Source organism: Desmodus rotundus, chromosome 3 (genome assembly GCF_022682495.2).
Source record: "Desmodus rotundus isolate HL8 chromosome 3, HLdesRot8A.1, whole genome shotgun sequence".
NCBI classification, from domain to species: domain Eukaryota; kingdom Metazoa; phylum Chordata; class Mammalia; order Chiroptera; family Phyllostomidae; genus Desmodus; species Desmodus rotundus.
In genome coordinates, this window is record NC_071389.1 from 133,495,425 (window position 1) to 133,519,659 (window position 24,235).

Sequence of the window (24,235 nt, forward strand, 5' to 3'; positions counted from 1 at the left end):
GATGGGAGAGCTTGGTGATTATAGGTGCATTATTCTATGGTGCTTGTATTGCTGGGAGAAGAGTAAACTATTGATCACCTTTGACTTTGTTAAGTGATGCACATCTAAGAGCCCAGAAATAAACCCAAGTCTTTATGGTCAATTAATATTTGACAAAGGAGGCAGGAGAATAAATGGAGCAAAAATAATCTCTTCAACAAATGGTGTTGGGAGATCTGGACAGCCACATGTAAAAAAATGAAACTCGATCACCAACTTACGCCATACACAAAAATAAATTCAAGGTGGATAAAAGACTTAAATATAAGTCGTGACACCATTAAAGTCCTAGAGGAAAACACTGGCAGGAAAATCTCAGACATTCCACACAGCAACATCCTCACAGACACGTCCTCTAAAGCAAGGGACATAAAGGAAAGAATAAACAAATGGGACCTCATCAAAATAAAAAGCTTCTGCAAGGCTAAAGAAAACAGCATTAAAATAAAAAGAGAACCAACAGTATGGGAAAGCATATTTGTTAATGACACCTCAGACAAGGGCCTGATCTCCAAAATATATCAAGAACTCACACGACTCCACTCCAGGAAGACAAACAACCCAATTAAAAAAATGGGCAAAGGACTTGAACAGACACTTCTCCAAGGAAGACATACAGAGGGCCCAGAGACATATGAAAAGATGTTCAGCATCACTAGCCATCAGAGAGATGCAAATTAAAACCACAAGGAGGTACCATCTCACACCAGTCAGAGTGGCAAGCATAAACAAATCAACAAACAAATGTTGGAGAGGATGCAGAGAAAAGGGAACCCTAGTGCACTGTTGGTGGAATGCAGACTGGTGAGGCCACTGTGGAAAACAGTATGGAATTTCCTCAGAAAACTAAAAATGGAACTGCCCTTTGACCCAGCAATTCTGCTGCTGGGATTATACCCTAAGAACCCTGAATCACCAATCCAAAAGAACCTATGCACCCCGATGTTCATAGCAGCACAATTTACAATAGCCAAGTACTGGAAGCAACCCGAGTGCCCATCAGCAAATGAGTGGATCAAAAAACTATGGTGCATTTACACAATGGTATTCTATACAGCAGAGAGAAAGAAGGAGCTTATACCCTTTGCAACAGAATGGTTGGAACTGGAGAGCATTATGCTAAGTGAAATAAGCCAGGCGGTGAGGGACAAATACCATACGATCTCACCTTTAACTGGAACAGAATCAACAAAAGAAAAAAGCAAAGAAAATATAACCAGAGACATTGAAGTTAAGAACAATCTAACAATAGCCAGAGGGGAGTGGGGAGGGGACAGTGGGGAAAGGGGATTATAGGAACTAATATAAGGGACACGTGGACAGAATCAGGTGGGGGTGGGGGAGGGAGGTGGGTTTGGCTGGTGTGGGGTGGAGGGATGGGGAGAAAAGGCAGACAACTGTAATTGAATGACAATAAAAATTAACAAAAAAGAAATACAAGTAGAAGGAGAAATTTAGCTTCTTTTCAATGACTATTACACATTATAAATCAGGTAGTGTGTCAGACAATATAGCATTCAGAAATTTCATAATTTCATTTATATTTGAGAACCATGACTGATAAAAATATCTTCATGAAAATAGAAGTTTCTTTTGCTTTGATTATTTCTCACACATCTCTAGTCATAATATTGTGCAACATATATTAAATTCACTTTCAAAACACACACTAGCTGCGCATGAGAAGGATGTCTTGGTTATGTGCAAGGAGCCATCTCACAGGCACTATTTCTCCTATTCGGAATGACAAGCAAGCTATCACTCACTATTCCCTGTGATTGAAAAAAAGAAATCAATGTCGATATGATCAAGGTATAACCACGATCAATATTCAGAAGTTTTAAAAAACTGTAAGCTGGCATTGGAAGGAACGCCATGGTAGACTTTTTTGTAAATTTATCTTGTATTTAATTAAATACAGTATAAAGGCTGGTGAAGTGTAATATAATTGTGTAAACAAAAAAAAATTAAGAAAAGCCATTAAAAGAAAGAGCAAACCACTAAAGGGAAAATGACAAATGAAGGATACTTAATAGAAGTCAAGAAATCAGAAAGAGGTTTCCCCTTTTTTTTCTGTCTTCATGTATATATTTAAAGTTATTAATGTTCCTTGAATTGTGATGTTATCTGTAACTCATAGGTTCAACGGTGTACTACTTTTATTGCTATTCATTTATAAATATTTCATAATTTCCATTATGACTTTTTCTTTAACTTATTATGTTGTTAAATTTCTCTGAATGTGTGTGTTTTTGTTATTGATTAAATTTCTGTACATTTGTGATCAGAGAATATGAACTTTGTGATATGAAGTCTTTGCTAGTGGACTACTGATGAAGAAATAGATAAAATGAAGAGAATAAAGAGTCAAGAAATATCCATGTTTACATCCCAGGAATTGTATACCCCAGGGATGGCATTTTTGATGAGTTAGGCATCCTGGACTTTTTAAATACTATTTTCAGATAACTACTTATTCCTGTAGACAAATGTAAAATTTAATCTCTTGCTTTTCCTTACACTAATATAAATACCAGATTAAGATTTAACTGTGAAAAAAAAACCTAGTGGAAAATAAGAGTATTTCTATAACCTCATACCTATTGCCTCTGTGTATTCTTCTCTTCATATTCAAATATTTAAATACTATTCTCCACACAACATCCAGAGTATTTCTGTTAAATGTAAATCAGATCATGTTACTCCTCTGCTCAAAACCTTCTGATTGATGGCTTCCTGCAGCACTCCAAGCAAAATCCCAAATCCTCAAAATAGCTTTCCGGCCCCAAATGGCAGGGCCTCACTCTGATACCATCTCTCACTTTTCCCCCTTCCTTTTCAGACACTCTGGCCCCAATTATGTTTACTGAAAAAGCCAGGTGCTACGGTCTCAAGACAAGCTATTGTTTCTTTTGGCTACAAGGTTTTATAACCACATTTATAACCTCTATAAATATTTATTCAAAATACATCTTTTCAAAATACGTGAAGTGGCATTTTATATTGCCCATCATATGCCTATCACTTCCTATTGGCCCTTTTCTGCTTAATATTTCTCCATAAACCTCTCCTCACATATGATGTAATTTACTTATTTATATTGTTAGCATCTCTCTCCTCAATTGAGTGTAAGACCCATGAGTCAGGGATTCCTTATTAATTAGTTTTTCTTACTACTGTATCCCCATCATATCAACAGAGGAGCTCAATATTGATGAACAAATTAATAAACAAATCCCTTAAGATTCCAATCAAATGTTATTTCCTTTTATGAAGTCCTCTAATTAGAAGGAATCTCCTATGATTCAATCAACTTATGTCCCTATATCTTATTACTTTATTTTATTTTCCTCTCCTATTAGTTAGGATTATCCAGAGAAACAGATACAATAGAACACATATCCCTACATACACACCTGCACAGTGATTTTGAAGAAATTCGCTCACACAGTTGGAGGGGCTGGCTAGCCCAAAATCTATAAGGCAAGCTGACTGGTTGAAAGTTCAAGTAAAAGTTGATGTTAAGGACTTATGTTGAAGCCTAGAAACTAAGGCAGAATTTCTACATTGCACTGTGGAGGTGGATTTTCTTTGGGAAACTTCATTCTTTGCTCTTAAGTCTTAAACTGATTGGACGAGGCCCACCGACACTATGGAGAATAATCTGCTGTATTCAAAGTCTATTGATTTAAATGTTAATCACATCTAAAATTTATCCTCATGAAACATCTAGACTGGGATTTGAACATATAAGTGGTATCCTTCTACTCAGTTTTTCTGTATCCTTTCTTTCTTCATTGCAATTTGTTTTCTATAAACAACCAGATTATTCCTTTTAAAACATAAGGCCTTCTCTTTTCCAAACCCTCTAATAACTTCCTATCATACTTATAGATCTAAAGTTCTATGATCTAGAGTTCTAGTTATGCCCTGCAAGGTACTAAAAACTTGACCATGGCTTGTCTTTGGCCCCTATCCTACATTCTTCCCTGGATCACATTGCTTCAGCCACATCCATCAGCTTGATGAGGATGCTCTCTCCTTAGGCCTTTTACCCTTGCTGTTCCCTTTGCCTTCAGAATCCCCCTCAGTAAAGCCATACCTGATTATACCACATTCCCTACCTATTGCTATCTGACATCATATTACTTATTTACTTGTTTATTTAGTGCTTGTCACCTCTGTTAGATTGTAACCTGCACTACAACACTGGCTTTGTTTGCTTCGCTGCTGTATGTGTAGCACCTGGGTCTGGTACTGATCCCTTATGCCCTCAAAAACATTTGTTGAATGAGTTACTGAAGAAATGAGCACTCTTTCACTTTCCAATGATGTTGTATACAAATGTAAGCTTCTTTAGAAACTATATCTTGTTATATACTAGTCACTCAACAAATATTTGAAACTCAGCTTAGAAGACAATATTAAGCAGTCTTATGTATTTTTACTTTTTATGACATTGGATATATTTTCAGATAGTAGGTGTTCAACAGATGTTTGTTGAGCTTCAAATGCGAATTATTTTGATACTGAAAATAATATACATGGTTGACATGGTTAATTTAGTTTCATTTTGTATATAGAGAAATTAATTGGCACAATAACAACAGAACTTTTGTAAAGTAATGAATTGTATTGTGGCAAAAAAGTATAATTTATATAACCAACACATAATCCAAGATTATTGTTTTTATATAGATGTTTTAACACAATATCTGAATTGGATAGATTTGTTTTACTTAGACCATGTTCCTAATTGCTTAGAGAACCATGTCCAGAAACACTGAAGCAATTTAGGGGTACTACGCCTAAGTGCCAGAAGTAGACAAGGATATTTTATTTTCTTGAATATCTGTTTGTGGAATGGGCAATGTTGGTTGGGTACTAGAATTTTGAAGGTCTTTGATAAATTTTTAAAAGTTGAAGTTTAGTTTTTGTTTCATCATTACTTTTTAGTTTATTTTTGCTTTTCTTTCTGTGTGGGGATAATGAGTAGATGAATTTTATGGCATGCAGGGAAGAAACAGGATTCATTATCTTATACCCATTAACTTTACTGTTTTTATGCTTTAAAATTGTATTTGTCTTTTTATTCTCAAGCTGGGCCCAATTAGAAATTTAAATACATGTATTTTGAAGAGAGCTATCCTCACCCGAGTTCATTTTTCCATTGCTTTTAGAGAGAGAGAGAGAAAGGGGAGTAGTAGGGGGGAGAGAGAGAGACAGACGTGGCAGTGAAACGGCCTCTGGTTGCCTCTCCTATGCACCCTGACGGAGAACCTGCAGTCTAGGTATGTGCCCTGACTGGGGATGAACAGGCAACTTTTCGGTTTATGAAAGTAAAAAGAGAGAGAACCACGAGGTTCTGAAATGGGGAAAAGGACCACACGGTTCTGAAGGAGAGTAGAGAGGACCACGAGATTTTGGAGTGCTTCTTTTTGCCACGCGGCTTAGGCAGCAGGAAAGACTTTGCCGGGAAGAAAGGGGAGGAAGGACTCTTGCTGGTGGGCCATGAGAAGGTGCCGCATGGCTTTGGATTGACTGGAGATTGCAGCAGCCACCGAGCTGCTGGTGCCGGGAGCCTGAATCACGGACTTCTACTTCTTTTCCTGAGACACGGTACCCCGGACTGGGCACAGGGAGAGGGAAGGACTGTGCATCTGTGGGTATTCTAAAGGACTTTAGTACCTTATTGAAGACATTAAGCCATTACTCTAAGTCTGTGTAACTTTTAAATAAACAATTCCTTTCCTTTTCACCAGAAAAAAAAAAAAAGAAAGACGCTCCAGCCAACCAAACCACCGGTAGGGGCAAGAAGCTAATTTTGAAAAGAAACTACAGGATAGAATACGACTTGATTTTGTCAGGAGAGAACTGGACTAGGCTTCAGTTGGTCTTAGTTCTAGTTTGAGTAGCTGACACTTACCTGTGAGGTTCGGGAAAGTGAGGCACCTTGGAGTGGAATGGAACCTCAGCAATACCTCAAGCCAGACTGTTCCTGTTATGGAAGAGGAACTGACACCCGAAGACATCGTGTGCAGATCAATGAGTGAAATGGAGGTTTCCCGATTCCTAGGCATGCTCCTATTACATCGGTATTTTAATTTGTAATCATATCTATTATAAGTGATCATATGTATTTATGTATATGTGCACACATAATTAAAGTAATATTTCTATCTATGTCTATATATCTCTCTATAATACCATAATACAATCTTATCTTTTAAGTAATTGCAAGCTCCTTGAGAGCTCACGCTTAAATATTTTTCTCTTACAGGGACAAGTGTAATTGAAAAACAATAAAATATATTGTACAATAAAAAACACCCAATGAATTAAAAAAATCATTCTTGGAGCTGACACCTGGTAGATCTCTATAAAATATGTTACAATAGAACTCACCTAAAGGAAGAATTATGCAACTGCCATTGATCCGGACCGGGTTTTGGCCCTCTCCCTGCACTAGAGAAGCTCAGCTGAGTGAGTTGCAGCGGTAACTCTATCCCGGGACTTAGAGGCGTCTTGGAGCCGGGCCCGGGTTGAGGCTCCTAGGCTCGTACTAGGATTTCCTTTTTTCGGTGAGTACCTTTGAGGGGGCTGCAGGGTTTTGCCTCGCGTACCGGGGGAGGAGTACACAGCCTGCAGGAGGTGTCGTGGATGGAGCAAGGGACTTGGGCACTCTCTTTACTGTGGATTTGAGGGAAAGGTTGGAGGCCCAGGTGAGGCGCCTGTTGCCAGGCAACCTGCCGACGCAGGCCTGAGTTGGCTGGAGCCTTTGCTGGGAACTGTCCCTGTTTCAGTTTGGCCTGTCTGGACCGGTCTCTAGAGGGTTGTTGGTGGAATCGCCCCAGCTTATAGCTTTCCTAGTTCTCCCACTTTGGTCAAGGTCTTTACCCAGCTTAGGGAACCAAGTCTGGATGGCTGTCCCTTGTGTCCCATATAGGAAGAGCCTGGAGCATTCCTTCTAGTACTTTGCAAATACCATGGTCTCAAGGTATAATCTCAATTTTAGGGGGAAGGATGCTGGGGAATTACTTTGCCTTGTTTGAAATTATCAATGACCCCAGGTTCAATTAGGATACCTGAGTTTGTTATCACTTGGGCGCTGAGACAGACTTCCTTGTGGTCCTTGCTTGCATGGAGCTTAAAATACTAAATAGTATTTTCAAATCTCATTCCTCTCTTCTTGATTATGGGCTGGATTCGATCAGTTTACTCTTTGCTCTCCATTGTGCTCTGATTTGGTACAAGCAACAGTATAGCCACTAATATCACTAACCAAGCGAAAAGTGATGATAACGAGAATTGGAAAGTAACATCCTCAGAAAATGAGAAAAGTGGGAAGTGATTAATTCCTTTTGGTGGTGTTGAAGATAATGTGGTAAGGCTCACTGCATGCTAGCAATAACCTGTTACCAGCAGGAGCAGTTTGGGTGAAGACAGAAGCCATTGAGGTGGGCCTAGAGATGTGAGGGTATAAATTTTGTTGCTTTTCATATTGGCAAATGGATTATAGTGATTTAAAGTGACCTATAGCTATTTGAAGTGACTGTAGTAATTACTAAGGTATAAATAGTTGTGTGACTGATGTTTGGAGAAAATCACCCTCCTGATTGTTCCACACCCGTCTGGGGTTGTTGGCCGCAAGTCATCATGGGAAATACCAACAGCTCTTGTGATATGACCGAGAGCAAACAACAAACTCCTCTGCCCACTGAACCAAAAACAACTTTAAAAAGTTGTTTCTTTGTGAAAGCTCTCTGTGAGAAGCAAGCCATCTGTCAGTGCTGTACTAGTGTTTTGAAGTTGTGATCTGTTATGTTTTCGTAATGTCTACTGTTGGTTGGGCAGTCTTCCTGACTTTGCTTCCCTGGTGGGATTCCAGTGTTAGTTAGGGAATGGGGTATTTAGGGGAGGTGGCGTTGGTAATGGGGTGAAGGGGATCATATGGATACATTAATAAAGAGTTGGTATATCTTTCAGGTAAGAGGATTTCATCGGACATGGTAAAACTATATTTTACATGTCATATTAATAATGATGGCTACCATGTATTGAATGTTAACCAAGTTCCACATGATAAAGGTGCTACCATTAAACTCATTTTACATATTACATATATTAGCTCAGAAAAATTAAGTTCTTACCCAAGCTTATGTTATGGGAAAGTGTCAAAAGTGAGGATTTTAATGTCAGTCTGTCTGACTCCAAGCACTATGCCATGATAACTTTCCTTAAAAATATAACAAACCAACCATATTTTACTATTAAAATAAATCCAAGTCTAATAATATAAAAAGAAAGTATGAATGCATTGATAGACAAAAATGTATCCTTGGGAACATAAGGTTGAAGTATGAAATAAAGTACTCAGAATTTGGATGACAGATATTTGTATGATTTTTATTTTGTACATGTTTCCAAGTTGATTATTTTGCAAGCATTTTTACCTATCGCCTCATAATTACTCATTGGATTATTTACCCCATTTTATCCTTTGTATTAGATAAATAATCCTGCTTGCTAAAACATATTTTCATCAACCTACTGTGGGAAAATTAAACTCATAAAGATTTAGGAAAAGAGTAAAGAAGGTAAAACCAGGATAGTTTCCTACCGCCTGTGTAAAGTTACCGCAAACACAGTGGTTTGAGGCAACAGGAACCCGTTACTTTGCAGCCCTGAGGGCCAGCATGCAGACTGAGCGCTACAGGACCAAAGTCAGGGTGTCAGCAAGGGCGGCTGCTTCTGGGGCTCGGGGGGGGGGAGGCAGTCCTGTCTCTTCTTGCTTCTAGAAACTACTCGTGACCTTTCCTCCATTTTCGAAGCCAGTGGCAAACGCCTTTGTTTCTCTGTGACCTCTCTTCCATCCTGACCTCTTCTCTTTCTCACTCTTCTCGTCCTGTCTCCCTTTTATAAGGGCTCTGGGGATTCTAGTGGACCCACCATTTAAACCAAGATAATCTCCACATCTCAGAACCCTTGTCAGGTAAGGTAACATATTCATAGGGTCAGGTGACTTGACATGGACATCTTTGCGGGGCCATTATTCAGACTCTTATTTACCCCATAAATGTTTCCTCACATAATGTAATTGCTCCACAATAGTTAAGTTCAGTGAAAGAAGTAAAAGTGACCACAGGATTTCTATGTCATATTATTATGTAATTTGTATGATTTATTTAAAATTAGGGTAGGAATTACTGTATCTTTATATGTGTGTGTGGGTGTGTGTATGTGTGTATATACTTCTCTTTTTCAAGGTGCACTGCGCAGTCTATACGGGAACTGAATGGATGTAGAGGTTAAAGGAGTTGCTGCTTCTACGAGTCAAAGTCAGTTGTTCTCCGGAAGAAAGAAGCCACTGCAAGTAGGTGTGCTGTACAATTTCCCTCTGGTAGTATGAGTCGTTAAATAACATTCTGACTCCTTTCTGGAAGTTTCTGACTACTTACAAATATTTAAGATCAATATTTCCCCAATTTAAAGAATTGAACCTCTAAATTTGAAGGTAATCATTACTTGAAAATTGGTAACTGCTTGAATTTAGTTTTATTTTAAAATATTAAGCTTATTACTATTTTCTTCTTATTACTTAAAAATTATCTGTGTATGTCTGCAGAAAATATGAAAAATAAAAATAGAAGGAATAAAATATGAATGTTTAAATTCATGTTTTGTGTTAACTAGGTAGGAAGAGAATCTGGGCTTCTGCTGTTGTGACTTTTATTCTTCTCAACTTCTCTCATATACTGCTGTGCATATCACTGATTAAGGACGTTTAAAGCTGCTTTGTTCCTCCATCCACCACACGATTGGGTGTATATAGAGTTTGGTCTAGAAATACATAAAAGTGATGTATGTTTCCTCGCTGTTCTTATTCCAAATATGGAATGCCCACTGCTTGTCAGTGACCGCGATAAATGTTTTGATAATTTATCTCACTTAACTCTTATAATAAACTTTTGAAGTAGGATTTATTTTTACCTGCTTTTAAATATGGAAAAAGTGAGGCTCACAGGGAAAAGTGACTTGCCAGGATTTTGAACTTCAGTTCTGACTTCAAGATCTGTGTTCTCTGTTGAGTTCAGCTCTCTCCCTTATAACAAGTTGGTACTTTGGTGTTCTCATGTTTCACAGTATTACGTGTCAAAACAAGCTGAAGTGTTTGATAATGTGACTCAAAGCAGACTTCTTATTAGTGAAAACATCAAGTACAGCATTACATTCTTTTTCACTGATTATTTGCTTAACATATTAGCAACTTTTTTCCTGGTTGCTAGTAAAAGCTCATGTTTTAAGTTCTTTAAAAGAAAGATTTCTAAAATTACCTTCTTTTCTGCCCAAATAATATCTTCCTTTAAACTTAATGCCTGTATCTCTCTATTAGAAAGGTCCAGATCTGGTATTGGATTTAAGGGGCAAGTTCCTGTTTTGTTTTGTTTTTTTCAGAACTCTGGTTCCTTAAGAAAAATTAATCCCAGATATCTAGGTTATTGTTTCTTAGGGTTTAACAGCAAAGTATCACTATTGTAGTTATCAGCTACCATTTCTAAAATTGGAAGTAAAAGATAGAAATAATGCATAAACTTTTTTAAGAAAAGTGGTATTTTGTGCTTCAAATATGATTACAAAGATCAACTGATAAATACATATGGGAGATAAGAATATAAAGAAGTTGTTCAGACCTACTAATAATCAAGAGAATGAAACTTAACATAATGATATACCTCTGTGCCTCTATTAAATTAGGGAGGCAATGTAATACTGACAGTCCTCAAAAATACAGTTGGTGCATTGTAAATTGGTGCCACATTTATTGAAAATGAGATTGACCGTGTGTATTAAGCTATAGTAGCAATTAAAAATATTATTATTTTTTTAAATAATATTTTATTGACTATGCAATTACAGTTGTCCCAATTTTCCCCCCTTTGGACCTCTCCACCCAGAAGCCCGCACTCCCTCAGGCAATCCACCAACCGTTGTCATGTCCACGGGTCATGCGTATAAGTTCTCTGGCTGCTCTATTTCCTATACTGTACTTTACATCCCCATGGCTATTCTGTAACTACCTATCTGTACTCTTAATCCCATCACCTCTTCACCCATTCTCCACATCCCTCCCATCTGGAAACCATCAAAACCCTCTCTGCACCCATGATTCTGTCTCTGTTCATCTTGTTTGCTTACTTTGCTTTTTACATTCAATTGTTGATAGGTATGTATTTACTGCCACTTATTGTTCATAGTTTTGATCTTCTTTTTCTTAAATAAGTCCCTTTAACACGTCATATAATAATGGCTTGGTGGTGATGAACTCCTTTATTTTTTTTCTTGTCTGGGAAGCTCTATATCTGTCCTTCAATTTTAAACAATAGCTTTTCTGGGTAGAACAATCTTGGCTGTAGCTCCCTGCTTTTCATGACTTTGAATATTTCTTGCCAATCCCTCCTAGCCTGCAGAGTTTCTTTTGAGAAATCAGCTGACACTCTTATGGGAACTCCCTTGTAGATAACTAGCTGCTCTTCTCTTGCTGCTTTTAAGATTCTCTCTTTATCCTTAACCTTTGGCATTTTAATTATGATGTGTCTTGAAGTGGGCCTCTTTGCATCCATCTTGTTTGGAACTCTCTGTGCTTCCTGGACTTGCACGTCTACTTCCTTCACCAAATTAGGGAAGTTTTCTTTCGTTTTTTTATCAAATAGACTTCCAATTAGTTGCTCTTTCTCTTTCTGGCACCCCTATGACGCAAACGTTGGGATGCTTGAAGTTGTCCCAGAGGATCCTTACATTATCCTTGTTTTGGGGGGTTTTTTTTGGTTCTTTTTTTCTTGTTGTTCTGATTGGTTGTTTCTTACTTCCTTATGTTCCAAATCATTGATTTGATTATCAGCTTTAGTCACTCTACTGTTGTTTTCCTGTAAGTTCTTCTCCTATAAGTTGTTCTTTATTTCAATTAGTGAATCTTATGTTTCTGACTGAATCTTTTTTATGCTGTTGAGGTCCTCACTAAGTTCCCTGAGCATCCTTATAACCAGTGTTTTGAACTCTACATCTGATAGATTGCTTATCTACATTTTGTATAGTTCTTTTTCTGGAGTTTTGATCTGTTCTTTCATTTGGGCCATGGTTCCTTGTTTGCTCATTTTGTCAATCTCCCTGTGTTTGTTTCTATGTATCAGGTAGGGCTTCCATGGCTCCCTGTCTTGGTAGCATGGTTTAATGTATTAGGTGTCTTGTAAGGTCCAGTGGCACAGCCTCCCCTATCACCCAACCTGGGTAGTTGAGGTGCACCCTTCCTGTGGGCTGAGTATACCCTCTTTCTGTAGTTGAGTCTTGATTGCTGCTGGCAGGTCAATGGGAGAGATTTACCCAGGCCAGGCAGCTGCAAGAATTGGCTGTGACCACTGACCACCAACATCTGTCCTCTGTGGAGGATCAGCTGTGTAGGGGTTGGCTGGTGATGTCTGACATGGTCTGTAGCTGTCCACTGGATGTGCAAGCTCTGGAGTTTCCTGGGTGGTGTAGGCCAAGGTCAGCTCCTATTTGTTTTTTGCTTAGGGCCATCCTAGGCTACAAAACAATCTGGAATGGCTGCTACTTGTGCTGGGCTGTAAGATTCCCAGATAAAGCCAAGCTGTGAATCTCGGCTGGCTGTTGCTAATATTGGGGCCAGGGCCACTTAACAAGAGGAATGGGGGTTGGGTGATCACTAACGCCAGCTGTTGCCTGTTTGAGAAGATTTAGGAAGATGTGAAGCATGAGCCAAGACCAGCCATTCATATGGAAAAGTCTGTTAACAGCTTGGGTGGGCCCATAATTTGGGTGGAACATAGTCTCAGGGGATCTCAGGGTAGGGAAATAGTATTAAGCCAGGTTGATGGAGTCTCAGATATGGCACCAGCCTGCTGGCTTTGTGACTCTGTTGGGGGAGGGTTCAGAAAAGAGACAATGGCCTCTGCCTGCCTTTCTGTCTGGGAGAAAGCTGTCCCTCAGCTCTCGCCTTGATGCAAGATACTTAAGTTTCTCCCTGTATGCCACTGGTGCCTTTCAAGCTGCTACCCTGGTGCTAGAGCTCAGAGGGAGTGAGTCTGAATAAGTCCATGTGTGGGTTTTTTTAAGAGGAACTGCTTGGGACTCTAGAAGTTTCTTCTACCAATTCAGTCCCCAGTGATTTTTGCAGGCAGAAGTTTTGGGGACTTATCTTCCTGGCACTGGAACCCTGGGCTGGGGCTCTGGTGTACGGCTGTGACTCCTTGCTCTTGAGATATCCTTCCCGAATTTTTTCCACCACACACAGGTGTGGGACCAGACTGTTTCATATCTCTGCCCCTCCTACCAGTCTGATTGGATGTGGTTTCTTTAATTTTGTAGTTGTCAGCCTCACATTTAACTCAATTTCTGGTGGTTCTGAGTGACGACTGTTCTATGTTTTAGTTGTAATGTTGATGTGGTTGTGTGAGGAGGCAAGCTGTGTTTCCTTATGCCACCATCTTGACTGGTAGTCCTCAACTGAAAAATATTAGGTAAAGTGTGGTGCAACCTTTAGATAGAATATTATGTAGTCATAGTAACAATTTTAAGTAGTAACAGAAATGGCTTATAATAAAAGTTGAAAAAGACAGTGTACATACCCTTATAAATTCATCTAAACCTATGTAGAATGTACAACGCAAAGGATGAAACCTAATGTAACCTATAGAGTTGGGTAATAGTGGTGTGTCAATGTAGGTTCATCAGTTGTAACATATGTGCTACTCCAGTGGGGGGTGTTATTACTGGGGGGAGTTATGCATGTGTGGTGTCAGGGGTGTATGAGAAATTTCTGTACCCTACACTCAATTTTGCTGTGAATCTAAAATTGTTCTAAAAAATAAAGTCTACTAAAAAAAAGACAGGACACAAATAATCCAACATCTTAACTAAGAGGCCAGGTAGTATATATTTTTAGCTTTAAATATTTTGGCTGTGGAGTTGCAGCTGCTCCCCTCTGCTTCTGTAGTGAGAATCCAGACAATCTGTAGATAAACGAGCCGGGCTGTGTTCCCATAAAACTTTATCTACAGAAGCAGCTGGACCAGAGTTTGCTGACTCCTGGCCCTGGGGATTTATGAATTCTGTGTTATTCTGGATTGGCTTAGAAATTTGTAAACTATAGGTTATCTTTATTCTGGATTGGCTAGCATCAAATTGGCCAGCACAAAAGAAAGATAACTATCATTTAAAAAATATTTACTCCTGTGACTTCAGCAGACTGTCTGTAAGTCCATTAAAGCTCTTTCTGGGAAATAATAATGATGATGATTACGACTATGACAACAACAGCTAAATTCTATTTGGATTTTCTTACTACAATTAGATGATGTCATGGTGTTCCTAAGTACAATTAAGAAAACCTTTGATGTGTGATGAAAATGTACTGCTGTTTTAGGCTGATATACAGAGTCTGGCACAAATAATGCTCTTTTTAAATTACAGACTCTTTTATTACAAAATCATCAGCATGTAATTCTGTAACATAACAGTATCACACTCAAGCACACCATATCACATTTTATGTGAAATGTTCAAATTGAAACTATAAATTATTATTACCTTAGCAACCATACTCAAGCAGGCCATACTTCTGCTGGACCTTGTGTATATTATTTTATTAATATATAAAATTAATTAAATATAACTAATATATATTTTGTTTGATTATGATATATTAACATATATTTACATTGAAATAATCTTGTGATTTTATATATCTACATTTTGACTATTAGGATAGTATTTAAAACAAGTCATATTAAAGTGGATACAGAGCCAACTTTGTCTTCTCTTACCCTTGTGGTCAGAATGATGAAGCTCAGTCTTGTATATAATCCCTACACTTGCTGTCAGGATCACAAAAATGACAGATAACATTTCAGAATAAGCTGTAAGTGCTGATGGGTGAAATCTTTCCTGTTTGTATTAGCTTGAACTTTCCCTAAGATTCAAACATATTACTTATTACAGTGGCTGAGCTCACTGTAATTTTCCGTTCTCTGCACAATTTTTTTGGCAATAAGACGGAATATTTACAAATATATACATGTATTTATTTGTCACTTTCTTGCTTAAATTCTGCACTAGTTTCCTCATTACCTTTAGGACAAGGAGCAAGTTCCTTTACTTCTGTTACAGAGTAACAGCTCTGGTCATTACTTTCTCTCACTCTGGGTTTCCACCCTCTCCCACTGCTCTTGCCTGGGGCTAGTTCAGCAGGAGTTGCTCCTCTTGCTGAAGCAATTCTCTCCCTTCTGTCTTCCTCTGGCTAACTCCCACTCACCCTGCAGAGCTCCATTTAAGAGTTGCGTTTTTGTTTTTGTACATTTCATCAATTCCCTAGACTGGGTTGGACATACATGGTATATGTAGCCGCTCTGTCATAGCACTTACGCTTCCCATTATTGTTTGTTTGAGTGAACGTCTTCCTCCGCAGCCGGATTGCAGGTAGGAGCTATCTGTTGGGTTGGCCAAAAAGTCCATTTAGTTTTTTCCGTAACATAAAAGACACATTTTTCATTTTCACCAATACCTTTATTGATTCAGATATTTTGAGTATGTCAGCTATCTCCTGCTATTGGCATTTGGTGGGTAGAAGCCAGGGATGCTATTAACAAAATGCCTAAGACAGCCCCACAGTAAAGAATTATGTGGCCAAAATGTCAATAGTACCAAGAAACTTTGCAAACCACTTTTGACATGTTTGATCAGTCACACCACCTTCTCTGTACACTGTACAAATCTTTTTTATTCATTTCAGTTGTGTTTTTACCTCTTTTGAAATAATAAAGCACAATATGCTGAAAATCTTCCATCTTCAGTATTAAAATGGCTGCACAAAAATTCACCAGTTTTGATAAGTTTTTTTTTTAAATGCATGCTGATATGACAGCTGTCACAATACAATCTAACAAAATTGTTTAGAATTAAGTTAAAAGACAACTAAGCGCTACAAGAGCCATGGTATGGAAGAAATGTAACAGTTTTTGGCCAACCCAGTATGTTGCTTATCTTTCTGTCTCTGTGTTTCAAGCATAGTTGGGAGGGACTTAATAAATATTTCTTATATAGTTTACTGAGGAAAGTTATAATTAGCTATACTGCATTGATTCATTGTTTATCTTTTAAAATATAAGTGAAGGGTAAATACTGATTTTTTTTTTTTTAAATTAAAGCATGGATGGACTTCCAAATCATGGGCAATCCAGAATCCGCCTTCCTTTCCTGTGTAAGTCACTTTTTTTTTTCACATTTGAGCTGTTTAATGGGCAAATATTTATTGATAAGGATAAAAAGAAAGTAAAATATATATATATAACTATGACTGTGAACCACAGAGAAACTTATGTGCATGTCGATGGCCTAAAATTATTATGACAAAATTAAAGTAGCTCTTATATAGGATGGTAGGATTAAGGATCATAATTCCCTTGTTTTTTATTTCATTTAGTATTGTTCTTATATATTCCTGAAAATGTATAAATATTGCTTTATTTAGAAAATTCAGCTAAGTTCATTTATTAAAGAAATATATAAAATTTTGCATTTTATAACTAGGATAGTCAACATGAATTTGGAACTTATTTTGAGGAATATGACAATTTAATTTTAATCTTATTAAAATGATTTTATTTTGAACTACAATACATTGACTGGTTTTATGTTTTATATTTTTCCGTTTTAAAAATTGGAAGTATATATTTTTATGTCCTTTCCGGTATTTTAGACTATAGGGCTTCTTGGAAAATAGAAATTAAAACCAATGATTATTAGGCTGAACTACATGAAATTGGCAAGTATCAGCAGTTTCTTGTGATTCTACATAGTAGGTACCTGCGTGCTCCTCTACACAATGAATAGAGCTGGGTGCAAGCACTGGGTACAGGGTGTTGAGTATGGAACAACAGGCAGTTGTGTGCTGGTAAATGTTTTTAACAACTGGTTTTTTGAAACTGTACTGTACATTTCATATAAATTTCAATTGTTAATTATAAATAATCTAGTATATTTTAAGTTGATTATAAATTTTACAGATATAAAGGATATATAGCAAGCAATTTATAAAGACTAATAAAATATATAAACTCTTGTAAATTCCATATAGTGAATTGATTGTCACAGAGACATATCTTTGTTTTTTGTTGAATTCTTATATCTGTAGTCAACCTATGGCTGTAATCGATTCACCAGTGTAGCTCCAACAGAAATATTGGTTGATATTTTCACTTATTGTAGGGTGATATGATTTGTTTGCTGAATCGAGTGGTAGTTTTGCATACTGGAACAATATTTCCATTTTTGGTTCTTCATGGTGTATCAGTTAAGACAAGATACTTTTTTTTTTATCCTCACCCAAAAATACATTGAGACTGAGGAAGGGAAACAGCAATGCAAGGGAAACTTCAATTGGTTGCGTCCCAAACACGTCCTGATGGTAGACTGAACCCACAACATAGGCATGTGCCCTGACTGGGGATTGAACCCGCGACCTTCTGGTTCATGAGACAATGCTCCAACCAGCTGAGCCACACTGGCCAGGGCAAGACATGATACACTTTTAAGTTTAGTCTGCATTATTAACATTTTCTCCACCACTTTTTCAGACATCAACAAAGTAATCAATCAAGTCCTGGTTCATAGCATTTTGCCAGTTTCTGTGTAAATAATTCCATTGTGGTTGATTTCAAGCTATCTATGTAATAACACTGAACACAGATTTGGAGAGATGTTTACCATTATCTCACCATACAGGTATGTGTATAATAACCCCTAGGACACAAATAATAGTGAAATATCATAACATCACTAACGAGTAATGACCTTTGAGTATTTATTACTTTTGTTTTTATATAACTTATTTAATGCTTAAGGTCACATAATTTGTTTTTAATGATGTTATGGTAACAATACGCTAAAAAAATTACTGAACATTTAACAAAAGCTAGCACAGCTGGTAGGCATGAGCACACCATTGGTTTCAGTGTACCGTTTTATATAAGCTTCAACTATTATATAATTTTCAACTATTAAGGTCTTATTTGTAAAAGTTATGGGCTGCATACATTATTTCTTTTCAGGGTCCCACGACTTGATTTGGGAAGCCTTGTTGACTCTGATGAAGAGGTAATTTTTATTAAGTATTTAATATAGCAAACATTTGAACACAATATTACACGTATTGTAGCATATAATACGTATCATTTAATTTTATTTTTAGGATGATTTTTTAATATATTATTTAGTACAGCGCATATTCATTTTTACCCACCAAATTTACCTTCTGCTCTTGACTGGGCCACACCATGTCAAATACCGTATACTCAGCATCACCTAAATGAGCTGGTTAGTGTTTATTTCTTATTACCAACATTCTAAATTATAGTGTGCATTGTAGCACTGTATTTAATCCAGAAATTTCATTAGATTTAGTCTATGTTTTATTTAGTTTAAGTATTTTATGTATATTAACATCCTAAACAATAATGTTGGTGAAATAACTTTACTTTGTTTTACTTTTTTTTCTCATATAGAAGTGGTATTATTAAGGTGTCTTATAAAATTGGTAAAGTATAGGCTTATCCTAATACGGAACCCAGGAATTTAAAAATTATGGCAGAATATTAGATCAGATCTTGGTAGTTTAACAATATACTATTTGTTTCTTTCAAATTGACTCATTCTTTAGGCTACTAGTATGCTATAGAATAAATAAGTATACTAATTTCAAGGTGTCTCCTTGGGACATATTTATATTTCACACAATATTTCGTGTTTTATTTCACATTATGAAAAAAAATGTGAGTATTCTATGAGTAAGGCTTGCTTTTCCGTCATTGTTATTCTTTTTCACGTAACTGCCTGTATTCATGTTCTCCTCAGTCTCATTTTGGGTAATTGTGCCGATAGTACCCTGGCCTGTATCATGCTGCAGTTTCCCCCCCGAAGTTTGCCTCGTCCTTCTCTTCTGGGCTAGACTTGGATGTCATCAATGGTTTTCAAGGGTTGTACTGGCATTATATTCCTTTTGAAGTGACTGCCTCTCTCTGGGCCAATACAGTTGCCCTGGGGTTTGCTTAACACTTCTGGTCTCTCTTATCCTCTGACTCTATTATGTCTCACTTCCATGGAAGTGTGGCAGGGGACCGAATAATACCAGAAGATAGAATATCTTAATATTCTACAAATGGCAACCAGTACTTCTCAGTATTAGTGATCTGTAATTCCTATGACTGCTCTGGAAGAAATGATTGACAATGGAGGTTTTCTAAAAACAAAAGAAAGTTGTTCACTGTCTTCTCAAATTATTTTAGAACCAGGGATGATTTTCACTGGGAAACAAGGTTCAGACTTACTGGCATTGGAAGCCAATGCCCGTTCTGAGCAGTTCTGTCTGCTCTGATTGCTTAGGGATGCTGCAAAGCGAAATGTTTTAACGATCACTTCTGTTGAAAACGTAGATGTTAAGTGTTAAGGTAAATAGTAAACCTGTTAATAAGACGAATTAATAATTACTTTGATTTCTTTCTGGCAGACAGCATACTTTTTTTTTTTTTCACCTTAGGAGCAGAACATTGTACCTGAAGATTTGCCAGCACCAACAGGAAATTATAAACTAAGATATCAGCAATGCAAAACTGAAATGGGAGAGAGATATAAACAGCATAGTCAGAGAAACGCCGAAAAGACAAGATCAAATATCACACCTCGACCGTCTCCAAGAAACGAGATAGATGACAAGGTAATGTATGAGGCTCTATCCAAAGAGCACACACATTACAGAAACGTCTTTTGTTGTCTAATATGTCTTGCTGTTACATATAATAAGTGTGCCCCAGACCACTTTAAGTATTTTACTTAATTAGTTTATTATTCAGAATAACTCTGGAGGGCTATTATTAGCATTTGAAGGTGGGAAAGCTCTGGCCGTATGACCTAGTCGTCTTTCCTCTGCTGGGAATTTTTCACTTGCCTTGGAACTGGAAATGAGACAATATTATGCAGCACAGCTGTTTCAATATAGCTGTCTTGAACTCTGTCTTTTGGTCTAAATATTAAAGTTGAAAAGTGGTTTCAGACTTTATAGTGACCCTATTTTATTGTAAAACTATCATTACTCCATGATTGTCTTCTGTCTCATTTTGGGAGATGTTTTTTTAACATCATGAATGCATAAAGTTTTTAGGCTTTCATTTAATATTAATTAGGTATAAATTCAATAAAAGCAAAGTTAACATAATGAGTTTCATGGATTTCCTGAAGCATACAGGAAAGGTCAATCCTGAATTTTGGAAAGAAAGGTTTGGAAAGAGTTCATGATACAACTGGCCATAAAAGACTGGACAGTCATATACAATTCTTAATTCAGTTAGCTTTTTATAAGAATAATGTATTTTCAGGGAAGTCTGATGGTTGTATTTGCTTAGGATTTTTCTATAGGTAAAAAAAGATTATAAGTATGTGTAGCACATCAGCTAGTTTTTCCAACCCATGCAGTAATTATCTGGAATTTACTGAATCTGTGGGGTTTAGCTGAAAGCACAACAAGCAAAAGCTATGGGATTATTGGGTCTCTATCTTAAAACAAAATCCCCAGATCCAAGCAATACACACACATATAATAATCTAGCATCTATAATAATTTCATAAATCTTTCACATCTGATGAGAAGCGGATTCTGGATAGATTTTGAAGGTAGAACTGAGAATATTTGCCAGTGGATTGGCTGCAGGCTGGAGAGAAAGGGAAGACGAAGAGTGATGCTAACTAGGGATTTTGGCCTGAGCAAGCGAAAGGGTGGGGAAGCCCACAGGCAAGTCTGGTTGAGGAGCTTAAATTTGAGATACCAAGTGGAAATGTCACTGTTTCCTCTTTGTAAAGGTGAAAAACAAGCTGAAACTAAAATGCTTTTCATTTTTTTCCCGATCTAAACATAATGCAGAGCTTTATGTTTGGAAGAATATCTGACAGAGATGTTAGCAGGTAACTAAAAGTGTAAAATATCCTCATAAATTGATTTCCCAACAGCTAATATTTGAACAAGACTCATTACTCAGTCATTGAACAAACATGCACCCAGGGCTCACCGGGCGTGGCCCTGTAGTGGCAAGGTGCCAGGCAAGTTCCCGCCCCCAGGGAGCTGACCACAGCAGGAGAGGCTGGCCACAGATCGTAAGTGAGTGTATGAAAAAATTTCATGTACCAGTCAAAGGTCCTGAAGACCAAGCATGAAGGTGGACCTTTCAAGGAGGATCTGAAGTGAGATCACACCCAGGGAGGAACTCTTGACATCTGTTAAGTTTTCAGTGGTGACTGGCCTACTGGAGCCCTCTTGCTGTTATTAAGGGAATATCAGCATATCTTATATTCAGAGAAAAATGTAGTGTCTATCTCTTTAGGACCCCGAGGGATCTTTGCCTCAAAGGATACACCCGCTCTTTTTGTACTTCAGCTCCCAATTTAAGTTTATAAAGGAGTGGGCATGCCGAAATTCATTAACTTTACAGACTTAGATGGGCAATAATAGTTGTAAGAGTTACTACCTTTTATGTAATGCTTACTCTATGCTGGGTACTTTCTTAAGTGTTGGACATGCGTCATCCCATTTCATCTTTTTCTGTGTGCGTTTATAAAGTAGTTCCTATTATTAACTCCCATTTTAATTCCCATTCCCATGAGTAAACCAAGGCACAGAGGTCATCTGGCTGGAAAGCGGAAGAGCTGAATTCCAGCAGGCAGTCTGATATCAGGTCAGAGCTAGTCCTGTTAGCCCCTGCACAAGTAACCACTGACGTGTTCGGTGGGTCTTTAATCCTTTCTTTGTTAAAAACAAATATGCAGAGTATGTGTATGAGGGTTCACTTGTTGCTTTCACGTACAGTGTGCACCAGGGGAAGGAGCGCTCACGGAGGACCTCACCACCCCGGATCGGAAGGCCCTGCTGCAGCAGCGCTTCGCAGACAGCCCCGGGGGTGCGCAGCAGCGGGCCAGACAGTCTGATGCCGTAAGTCAGCAGTGGGTTTTCTTAGGTGGCGGCCGGTACGATAATTTGCCCTGCAAGGTTTTACGGACTTATAATTGAATAAATAATTTCAGCAGTTGACTTTGGACTGAGGTGAACATTCATGAATGTGCAAATTGAATCCCCATTTTTATCAATGATTGATGTTTGATATATTTACTGTGGAGAAGTTGTCTTGAATTTTTTAGAGTGTGTAAAAATTTTGTTTACAATGTTCCAAATTTTAATTGGCTGCTATTTGTGTCAGTGGGCTTATTTGGCATTGACCCTCCCCCAGAGTAGTCTGGTTAATTTTCCTAAGTCAGAAGCTAAGAAAACTAGAGAAATTCAGAGCAGTTAAAGAGAAGGACAGGCATAAAGTAAATGCTCTTTAGGAAAAGGGAAGCAAAAGTTTAGACTCTTGATGTTAACTAAGATGTTTTATAAAAGATACATTGTATCTTTTAGAAAATCAATTATATTGTTTGATTAGTCTGGACCTGGTACAAATAGATAATTACACCATATATTTTACATTAAAATAAAATTTTATTTTTTATTCAATAGCTGTGGTTTAATGTTATGTTTATTTTTAATTAAATGTATTGGGGTGACATTGGTTAACAAAGTTACAAGTTTCAAATGTGGGATTCTATGATGCATCATCTTCATGCCGCATTGGGTGTCCACCATGCATCAGACCACGCGGCTTGAAGCTGGAGCCCACTGGCCGCCCCAGACACTCCCGGGGGATTAAATCTCAGGCACACCTGTAATAGATTGAAAAACTCTTCTCTAGATAGACTAAACAATAATAACGCAGTATGGATTTCGCCAGTTACATTTTCATTGTCACGGAGGGAAGTTTAATCTACATTTTGTTTTGGTTGCGATCATGCAGAATGACGGTCTTCTGAATTGACAGCCTTGCGCAACCAGTCTCGACCAGGCGGGCTGATTTTTTTTGTGGGTGTCCCAAGTTACTAACTTGTCGTAGTTCTTTTACTAAAACCACAAACACATTATTTTCTATGCCTATTATTATTTAAATAGTTATGCTTAGTAGAGTAAGGAGTATTGGCAGGATCATTCTAAAAAATAAAGCAGCTACTTTATAAGGCAAAATAGTGTCTCACATGAAGCTTTCTGGGATATGTGTCCAAAGTTATACTTGAAATACATGTCACCAATATGTACTTAAGGTCCATTGGGTATCGTTCTTGGTACAATCCAGAGCTGTCTGGGCATTAGTAGATTTCCTCTCCTTACAATTACTTTGTTAGTGGCAACATATATAAATTCACTATCAAGTGCACTTCGCTTAATTGTGGTAGCACCCATTTATCTGTGTTTTTCAAGGAAATGTTTATGTAAGTTAACTGTAAATGCATCAGGAATTAGTATTTACTTTAAAATATAGTTGGCAACTTTCTAATTTAATTTTAACTGCTTAACTGGACAATGGAAGCAGTGAGTGTGTGGTTTTATGCTCCTCTCTTCTAGTTTGCGGGAGGTTTTTCTATGTTATCAGATTCTTTGCATCAGTTGATTTCTGCTTCTCGTCTGCTTTCTGCTTACACAGACCTCTAAATCAGTGTGCCTGAGGGCAGTTCTAACCTTCTCTACAAAATGTAAACCACCATAAATGTCAGCGGTTAAGGTGGGCTTTCTGCATGGGCTCTATATGAATCTAACCTCTTTTGCTTGCTTCTGGGTTTTACATCTGTGTTCTGGATGATCTTTTTTTGTACATAATTTCACATTTTAGTCAGTGTCCACTTTCTGAATCACCCTTTGATATTAAATGAACCTTGCTTACCTGTAAGTTACAAAGTTCTTCTAACTTTTAAAAAAATCATGAAAGATCATTATGAAGTGTCACTAGCTTAAGAACACAAGATGCAGTTAAATCTTAAATTATATGAACTTTATATAGGGCATATTTGGATATATGTAGTATACATCTTAAATTTCTGCCAAACAAAAATCAAGTTAAATTATAGACTAACATATAAATGATTGTGCTGAACTTTTCCTGGTTTCTTAGGAGTTTCTACCTTTTGTTTCTATAATATGTCTCTAGTTATTCCTGTTTGAATTTTGCTTCACTTTTAAATAGTGCACTCTCTCTGAAGTTGCAAAGCCTCCATCTCAAGC

General features: G+C 37.4%; 1 protein-coding gene across 3 annotated transcripts in view; it reads left to right on the forward strand.

Annotated features, from left to right (window-relative positions):
* CAPS2 (calcyphosine 2) overlaps window positions 1-24,235 on the forward strand; it is a 65,699-nt gene that overhangs the window by 16,758 nt on the left and 24,706 nt on the right. The window contains exons 2-8 of one of the 3 annotated variants that reach the window (XM_053921371.2): window positions 6,320-6,620; window positions 8,963-9,031; window positions 9,306-9,412; window positions 16,257-16,309; window positions 18,159-18,204; window positions 19,643-19,819; window positions 21,959-22,081. In XM_053921371.2, the coding sequence (XP_053777346.1) occupies window positions 9,335-9,412; window positions 16,257-16,309; window positions 18,159-18,204; window positions 19,643-19,819; window positions 21,959-22,081 (477 nt within the window). In that variant the 5' untranslated portion in view covers window positions 6,320-6,620; window positions 8,963-9,031; window positions 9,306-9,334. Of the gene's footprint in view, window positions 1-6,319; window positions 6,621-6,648; window positions 6,762-8,784; window positions 9,032-9,305; window positions 9,413-16,256; window positions 16,310-18,158; window positions 18,205-19,642; window positions 19,820-21,958; window positions 22,082-24,235 lie in introns of those variants that run through there. The other 2 variants (XM_053921373.1, XM_053921372.2) reach the window with 2 other exon arrangements.